At 41.4% G+C, this 10,000-nt stretch overlaps 1 protein-coding gene across 5 annotated transcripts in view; it reads left to right on the forward strand.

The window, feature by feature from the left end:
- LOC106596576 (F-box/WD repeat-containing protein 7) overlaps positions 1 to 10,000 on the forward strand; it is an 84,345-nt gene that overhangs the window by 43,259 nt on the left and 31,086 nt on the right. For all 5 annotated transcript variants that reach the window (XM_045713747.1, XM_045713748.1, XM_045713749.1 and 2 more), the window contains 3 exons: positions 1,075 to 1,198; positions 3,792 to 3,928; positions 7,942 to 8,055. In XM_045713747.1, the coding sequence (XP_045569703.1) occupies positions 1,075 to 1,198; positions 3,792 to 3,928; positions 7,942 to 8,055 (375 nt within the window). The remainder of the gene's footprint in view (positions 1 to 1,074; positions 1,199 to 3,791; positions 3,929 to 7,941; positions 8,056 to 10,000) is intronic.

The raw sequence follows: 10,000 nt of genomic DNA on the forward strand, positions 1-10,000 counted from the left end.
CCTGTAGTTGGTCCTGTAGTTGGTCCTGTAGTTGGTCCTGTAGTTGGTCCTGTAGTTGGTGTGACTGTGTGTTTCTCTCCTGTAGTTGCTCCTGTAGTTGGTCCTGTAGTTGGTGTGACTGTATGTTCTCTCCGGGTCCTGTAGTTGGTCCTGTAGTTGGTGTGACTGTATGTTTCTCTCCTGTAGTTGGTCCTGTAGTTGGTCCTGTAGTTGGTCCTGTAGTTGGTCCTGTAGTTGGTGTGACTGTGTGTTTCTCTCCTGTAGTTGGTCCTGTAGTTGGTGTGACTGTATGTTTCTCTCCTGTAGTTGGTCCTGTAGTTGGTCCTGTAGTTGGTGTGACTGTGTGTTTCTCTCCTGTAGTTGGTCCTGTAGTTGGCCCTGTAGTTGGTGTGACTGTATGTTTCTCTCCTGTAGTTGGTCCTGTAGTTGGTCCTGTAGTTGGTCCTGTAGTTGGTGTGACTGTGTGTTTCTCTCCTGTAGTTGGTCCTGTAGTTGGTCCTGTAGTTGGTGTGACTGTATGTTTCTCTCCTGTAGTTGGTCCTGTAGTTGGTCCTGTAGTTGGTGTGACTGTATGTTTCTCTCCTGTAGTTGGTCCTGTAGTTGGTGTGACTGTATGTTTCTCTCCTGTAGTTGGTCCTGTAGTTGGTCCTGTAGTTGGTGTGACTGTATGTTTCTCTCCTGTAGTTGGTCCTGTAGTTGGTCCTGTAGTTGGTCCTGTAGTTGGTCCTGTAGTTGGTGTGACTGTGTGTTTCTCTCCTGTAGTTGGTCCTGTAGTTGGTGTGACTGTATGTTTCTCTCCTGTAGTTGGTCCTGTAGTTGGTGTGACTGTGTGTTTCTCTCCTGTAGTTGGTCCTGTAGTTGGTCCTGTAGTTGGCCCTGTAGTTGGTCCTGTAGTTGGTGTGACTGTGTGTTTCTCTCCTGTAGTTGGTCCTGTAGTCGGTGTGACTGTGTGTTTCTCTCCTGTAGTTGGTCCTGTAGTTGGTCCTGTAGTTGGTGTGACTGTGTGTTTCTCTCCTGTAGTTGGTCCTGTAGTTGGTCCTGTAGTTGGTGTGACTGTGTGTTTCTCTCCTGTAGTTGGCCCTTTATGTCCTGACCTTCCTGGAGCCCAGAGATCTGATGCAGGCTGCTCAGACCTGTTCCTATTGGAGGATACTGGCTGAGGACAACCTGCTGTGGAGGGAGAAGTGTAGAGAGGAGGGTAGGTACCACACACACACACACACACACACACACACACACACACACACACACACACACACACACACACACCCTGACCACTCCTCCACTCTGCAGTGCTGCAACAGCCTATCACTGCGTCCGTCTGTGAGTAGCACTGGGCTCTCTGCCAGTCAGCTAGGATTCACCGCTAACATAACAGCCATACCAATGGAATGGCAGCTAGCATTTAGCATTACATTACAGCCATACCAATGGAATGGCAGCTAGCATTTAGCATTACATTACAGCCATACCAATGGAATGGCAGCTAGCATTTAGCATTACATTACAGCCATACCAATGGAATGGCAGCTAGCATTTAGCATTACATAACAGCCATACCAATGGAATGGCAGCTAGCATTTAGCATTACATTACAGCCATACCAATGGAATGGCAGCTAGTGTTAGCATTACATTACAGCCATACCAATGGAATGGCAGCTAGCGTTAGTATTACATTACAGCCATACCAATGGAATTGCAGCTAGCGTTAGCATTACAGCCATACCTATGAAATGGCAGCTAGCGTTAGCATTACAGCCATACCTAATGAAGTGGCAGCTAGCGTTAGCATTACAGCTATACCTAATGAAATGGCAGCTAGCGTTACATTACACACACATACTGTACACAAAAGTATGTGGACACTCCTTCAAATTAGTGAATTTGGCTATTTCAGCCACACCCATGGCGGACAGGTGTATAAAATCAAGCACACCGCCATGCAATCTCCATAGACAAACATTGGCAGTAGAATGGCCTTTTTTGATGTGCCCCAGTGACTTTCAACATGGCACCATCATAGGATGAAACCTTTCCAACCCTGCTAGAGCTTCCCCTGGTTAACTTTAAGAGCTGTTATTGAGAAGTGGAAACATCTAGGAGCAACAACGGCTCAGCCGCGAAGTGGTAGGCCACGCAAGCTCACAGAACGGGACCACTTAGCGCTGAAGCGTGTAAAAATAGTCTGTCCTCGGTTGCAACACTCATTACCGACTTCCAAACTGCCTCTGGAAGCAACGTCAGCACAACAACTGTTCGTCTGGAGCTTCATGAAATGGGTTTCCACGGCCGAGCAGCCGCACACAAGCCTAAGATCACCATGCCCAATGCCAAGCGTCGGCTGGAGTGGTGTAAAACTCACCGCCATTGGACTCTGGAGCAGTGGAAATGTGTTCTCTGGAGTGATGGACGAACGTATCTGGGTTCTGCGGATGCCAGGAGAACGCTACCTTACCCAATGCATAGTGCCAACTGTAAAGTTTGGTGGAGGAGGAATAATGGTCTGGGGCTGTTTTTCATGGTTCGGGCCCCTTAGTTCCAGTGAAGGGAAAACTTAACGCTACAGCATACAATGACATTCCAGATGATTCTGTGCTTCAAACTTTGTGGCAACAGTTTGGGGAAGGCCCTTTCCTGTTTCAGCATGACAATACCCCCATGCGCAAAGCGAGGTCCATACAGAAATAGTTTATTGAGATCAGTCTGGAAGAACTTGACTTGCCTGCAGAGCCCTGACTTCAACCCATCGAACACCTTTGGGATGAATTGGGATGCAGACTGCTAGCCAGGCCTAATCGCCCAACATCAGTGTCCGACCTCACTAATGCTCTTGTGGCTGAATGGAAGCAAGTCCCCTCAATGTTCCAACATCTAGTGGAAAACCTTCCCAGAAGAGTGGAGGCTGTTATAGCAGCAAAGGGGGGAACAACTCCATATTCATGCCCATGATTTTGGAATGAGATGTTCGACGAGCAGGTGTCCACATACTTTTGGTTATGTAGTGTACCAACAGAGCAGCTAGCATTATATTACCTCCATACCAATGAGCTAGCGATAGCATTATATTACCTCCATACCAATGAGCTATAGGGGCTAGCGATAGCATTATACTTCCTCCATACCAATGAGCTATAGGGGCTAGCGATAGCATTATACTACCTCCATACCAATGAGCTATAGGGGCTAGCGATAGCATTATATTACCTCCATACCAATGAGCTATAGGGGCTAGCGATAGCATTATACTACCTCCATACCAATGAGCTATAGGGGCTAGCGATAGCATTATATTACCTCCATACCAATGAGCTAGCGATAGCATTATATTACCTCCATACCAATGAGCTATAGGGGCTAGCGATAGCATTATATTACCTCCATACCAATGAGCTAGCGATAGCATTATATTACCTCCATACCAATGAGCTATAGGGGCTAGCGATAGCATTATATTACCTCCATACCAATGAGCTATAGGGGCTAGCGATAGCAAAGATGCTTGATGTTAGCTTATCAGTTCATCATTTTTTGTTGTTGCCCCCTCTATCTCTCTCTCTCTCAGTTTGTGATAATGCTATTGCTAACGCCTCATATTTATGTCTTAATGTGTGTTTAGGTATAGAGGTTCTATGACATGTAGCCTAGCGGTTAAGGGCCTTGGGTCAGTAACAGAAAGGTCTCAGGTTCAAATCCCCGAGCCGACTAGCTGAAACATCTGTAAGTCGCTCTGGATAAGAGCGTCTGATAAATGATTATATTGTAATAGTTATTTAACCCTGTGTACTCCAGGTATAGAAGAATCCCTGGTTGTTAAAAGGCGGAAGACTCTAAAACCTGGTTTCCTCCACTCACCCTGGAAGAGTGCCTACGTACAACAACACAGGATAGAGAGCAACTGGAGGACTGGAGATATCACCTCACCTAAGGTATTATATAGAGAGGACTGGAGATATCACCTCACCTAAGGTATTATATAACATAGAGAGGACTGGAGATATCACCTCACCTAAGGTATTATATAGAGAGGACTGGAGATATCACCTCACCTAAGGTATTATATAGAGAGGACTGGAGATATCACCTCACCTAAGGTATTATAACATAGAGAGGACTGGAGATATCACCTCACCTAAGGTATTATAACATAGAGAGGACTGGAGATATCACCTCACCTAAGGTATTATATAGAGATGACTGGAGATATCACCTCACCTAAGGTATTATATCAGAGAGGACTGGAGATATCACCTCACCTAAGGTATTATATAACAGAGAGGACTGGAGATATCACCTCACCTAAGGTATTATATAACAGAGAGGAGTGGAGATATCACCTCACCTAAGGTATTATACATAGAGAGGACTGGAGATATCACCTCACCTAAGGTATTATATAGAGAGGACTGGAGATATCACCTCACCTAAGGTATTATATAGAGAGGACTGGAGATATCACCTCACCTAAGGTATTATATAACATAGAGAGGATTGGAGATATCACCTCACCTAAGGTATTATATAGAGAGGACTGGAGATATCACCTCACCTAAGGTATTATATAAGAGAGGACTGGAGATATCACCTCACCTAAGGTATTATATAGAGAGGACTGGAGATATCACCTCACCTAAGGTATTATATAGAGAGGACTGGAGATATCACCTCACCTAAGGTATTATATAGAGAGGACTGGAGATATCACCTCACCTAAGGTATTATATAGAGAGGACTGGAGATATCACCTCACCTAAGGTATTATATAGAGAGGACTGGAGATATCACCTCACCTAAGGTATTATATAGAGAGGACTGGAGATATCACCTCACCTAAGGTATTATATAGAGAGGACTGGAGATATCACCTCACCTAAGGTATTATATCAGAGAGGACTGGAGATATCACCTCACCTAAGGTATTATATAGAGAGGACTGGAGATATCACCTCACCTAAGGTATTATATAGAGAGGACTGGAGATATCACCTCACCTAAGGTATTATATAGAGAGGACTGGAGATATCACCTCACCTAAGGTATTATATAGAGAGGACTGGAGATATCACCTCACCTAAGGTATTATATAGAGAGGACTGGAGATATCACCTCACCTAAGGTATTATATAAAGAGAGGACTGGAGATATCACCTCACCTAAGGTATTATATAGAGAGGACTGGAGATATCACCTCACCTAAGGTATTATATAACACAGAGAGGACTGGAGATATCACCTCACCTAAGGTATTATATAGAGAGGACTGGAGATATCACCTCACCTAAGGTATTATATAACACAGAGAGTACTGGAGATATCACCTCACCTAAGGTATTATATAGAGAGGACTGGTGATATCACCTCAACTAAGGTATTATATAACACAGAGAGGACTGGAGATATCACCTCACCTAAGGTATTATATAGAGAGGACTGGAGATATCACCTCACCTAAGGTATTATATAGAGAGGACTGGAGATATCACCTCACCTAAGGTATTATATAGAGAGGACTGGAGATATCACCTCACCTAAGGTATTATATAACATAGAGGACTGGTGATATCACCTCAACTAAGGTATTATATAACATAGAGGACTGGAGATATCACCTCACCTAAGGTATTATATAGAGAGGACTGGAGATATCACCTCACCTAAGGTATTATATAGAGAGGACTGGAGATATCACCTCACCTAAGGTATTATATAACATAGAGGACTGGAGATATCACCTCACCTAAGGTATTATATAACATAGAGGACTGGAGATATCACCTCACCTAAGGTATTATATAACATAGAGGAGTGGAGATATCACCTCACCTAAGGTATTATATAACATAGAGGACTGGAGATATCACCTCACCTAAGGTATTATATAGAGATGACTGGAGATATCACCTCACCTAAGGTATTATATAACAGAGAGGACTGGAGATATCACCTCACCTAAGGTATTATATAGAGAGGACTGGAGATATCACCTCACCTAAGGTATTATATAGAGATGACTGGAGATATCACCTCACCTAAGGTATTATCATAGAGAGGACTGGAGATATCACCTCACCTAAGGTATTATATAACATAGAGGACTGGAGATATCACCTCACCTAAGGTATTATATAGAGAGGACTGGAGATATCACCTCACCTAAGGTATTATATAACATAGAGGACTGGAGATATCACCTCACCTAAGGTATTATATAACATAGAGGACTGGAGATATCACCTCACCTAAGGTATTATATAACACAGAGAGGACTGGAGATATCACCTCACCTAAGGTATTATATAACATAGAGGACTGGATATATCACCTCACCTAAGGTATTATATAGAGAGGACTGGTGATATCACCTCACCTAAGGTATTATATAACATAGAGGACTGGTGATATCACCTCACCTAAGGTATTATATAACATAGAGGACTGGAGATATCACCTCACCTAAGGTATTATATAACATAGAGGACTGGAGATATCACCTCACCTAAGGTATTATATAGAGAGGACTGGAGATATCACCTCACCTAAGGTATTATATAGAGAGGACTGGAGATATCACCTCACCTAAGGTATTATATAGAGAGGACTGGAGATATCACCTCACCTAAGGTATTATATAACATAGAGGACTGGAGATATCACCTCACCTAAGGTATTATATAACATAGAGGACTGGAGATATCACCTCACCTAAGGTATTATATAGAGAGGACTGGAGATATCACCTCACCTAAGGTATTATATAGAGAGGACTGGAGATATCACCTCACCTAAGGTATTATATAACATAGAGGAGTGGAGATATCACCTCACCTAAGGTATTATATAGAGAGGACTGGAGATATCACCTCACCTAAGGTATTATATAGAGAGGACTGGAGATATCACCTCACCTAAGGTATTATATAGAGAGGACTGGAGATATCACCTCACCTAAGGTATTATATAGAGAGGACTGGAGATATCACCTCACCTAAGGTATTATATAGAGAGGACTGGAGATATCACCTCACCTAAGGTATTATATAACATAGAGGACTGGAGATATCACCTCACCTAAGGTATTATATAACATGAGGACTGGAGATATCACCTCACCTAAGGTATTATATAGAGAGGACTGGAGATATCACCTCACCTAAGGTATTATATAACATAGAGGACTGGAGATATCACCTCACCTAAGGTATTATATAACATAGAGGACTGGAGATATCACCTCACCTAAGGTATTATATAGAGAGGACTGGTGATATCACCTCACCTAAGGTATTATATAGAGAGGACTGGAGATATCACCTCACCTAAGGTATTATATCAGAGAGGACTGGAGATATCACCTCACCTAAGGTATTATATAGAGAGGACTGGAGATATCACCTCACCTAAGGTATTATATAGAGAGGACTGGAGATATCACCTCACCTAAGGTATTATATAGAGAGGACTGGAGATATCACCTCACCTAAGGTATTATATAACAGAGAGGACTGGAGATATCACCTCACCTAAGGTATTATATAACATAGAGGACTGGAGATATCACCTCACCTAAGGTATTATATAGAGAGGACTGGAGATATCACCTCACCTAAGGTATTATATAACATAGAGGAGTGGAGATATCACCTCACCTAAGGTATTATATAACATTGTGTGTGTGTGTGTGTGTGTGTGTGTGTGTGTTGAGGGGTCAGGTAAAGGTATACAGGTGCGTATTCATTAGGCCGATTCTGCCGCTAAACGTTTCTAAAACGGAATGAAACGAAATTTCTCCAATATAGAAACTTTTCCTCGGTTTGGTTCTTAAACGGTTTCCGTAAGAGAAAACAGTTCTAGCTTGGATTAAAAGCTTGTTGTATTTGTTTTAATCTGTCTTTAACATTCCTATAACTCTCTCACACTGTCTCCGCCCCCCGTCCCCCCCCAGGTCCTGAAGGGTCATGATGATCATGTGATCACATGTCTGCAGTTCTGTGGCGACCTCATCGTCAGTGGATCTGATGACAACACTCTGAAAGTCTGGTCTGCCCTGACCAGCAAGGTAAGGCTGATATATATACACACAATACTACCCTGTTTCAGAGAAAGGGATGGCTGATATATATACACACAATACTACCCTGTTTCAGAGAAAGGGAAGGCTGATATATATACACACAATACTACCCTGTTTCAGAGAAAGGGAAGGCTGATATATACACACAATACTACCCTGTTTCAGAGAAAGGTAAGGACATGACACGTGTGTTGTATTGACCCGGGAGACAGGGATATAAAGGGATGTGGACAGGATTAAACATGTTATATTCAGGAGGATTGGTTCATTAGGATTAAACATGTTATATTCAGGAGGATTGGTTCATTAGGATTAAACATGTTATATTCAGGAGGGTTGGTTCATTAGGATTAAACATGTTATATTCAGGAGGGTTGGTTCATTAGGATTAAACATGTTATATTCAGGAGGGTTGGTTCATTAGGATTAAACATGTTATATTCAGGAGGGTTGGTTCAACAGGATTAAACATGTTATATTCAGGAGGGTTGGTTCAACAGGATTAAACATGTTATATTCAGGAGGGTTGGTTCAACAGGATTAAACATGTTATATTCAGGAGGGTTGGTTCATTAGGATTAAACATGTTATATTCAGGAGGATTGGTTCATTAGGATTAAACATGTTATATTCAGGAGGATTGGTTCATTAGGATTAAACATGTTATATTCAGGAGGATTGGTTCATTAGGATTAAACATGTTATATTCAGGAGGATTGGTTCATTAGGATTAAACATGTTATATTCAGGAGGGTTGGTTCATTAGGATTAAACATGTTATATTCAGGAGGGTTGGTTCATTAGGATTAAACATGTTATATTCAGGAGGGTTGGTTCATTAGGATTAAACATGTTATATTCAGGAGGGTTGGTTCATTAGGATTAAACATGTTATATTCAGGAGGGTTGGTTCATTAGGATTAAACATGTTATATTCAGGAGGGTTGGTTCAACAGGATTAAACATGTTATATTCAGGAGGGTTGGTTCATTAGGATTAAACATGTTATATTCAGGAGGATTGGTTCATTAGGATTAAACATGTTATATTCAGGAGGATTGGTTCATTAGGATTAAACATGTTATATTCAGGAGGATTGGTTCATTAGGATTAAACATGTTATATTCAGGAGGATTGGTTCATTAGGATTAAACATGTTATATTCAGGAGGGTTGGTTCATTAGGATTAAACATGTTATATTCAGGAGGGTTGGTTCATTAGGATTAAACATGTTATATTCAGGAGGATTGGTTCATTAGGATTAAACATGTTATATTCAGGAGGGTTGGTTCATTAGGATTAAACATGTTATATTCAGGAGGGTTGGTTCATTAGGATTAAACATGTTATATTCAGGAGGGTTGGTTCATTAGGATTAAACATGTTATATTCAGGAGGGTTGGTTCATTAGGATTAAACATGTTATATTCAGGAGGATTGGTTCAACAGGATTAAACATGTTATATTCAGGAGGGTTGGTTCATTAGGATTAAACATGTTATATTCAGGAGGGTTGGTTCATTAGGATTAAACATGTTATATTCAGGAGGATTGGTTCATTAGGATTAAACATGTTATATTCAGGAGGGTTGGTTCATTAGGATTAAACATGTTATATTCAGGAGGGTTGGTTCATTAGGATTAAACATGTTATATTCAGGAGGATTGGTTCAACAGGATTAAACATGTTATATTCAGGAGGGTTGGTTCATTAGGATTAAACATGTTATATTCAGGAGGGTTGGTTCATTAGGATTAAACATGTTATATTCAGGAGGATTGGTTCAACAGGATTAAACATGTTATATTCAGGAGGGTTGGTTCATTAGGATTAAACATGTTATATTCAGGAGGATTGGTTCAACAGGATTAAACATGTTATATTCAGGAGGGTTGGTTCATTAGGATTAAACATGTGATATTCAGGAG

This window comes from Salmo salar, unplaced genomic scaffold (assembly GCF_905237065.1).
Source record: "Salmo salar unplaced genomic scaffold, Ssal_v3.1, whole genome shotgun sequence".
NCBI lineage: Eukaryota > Metazoa > Chordata > Actinopteri > Salmoniformes > Salmonidae > Salmo > Salmo salar.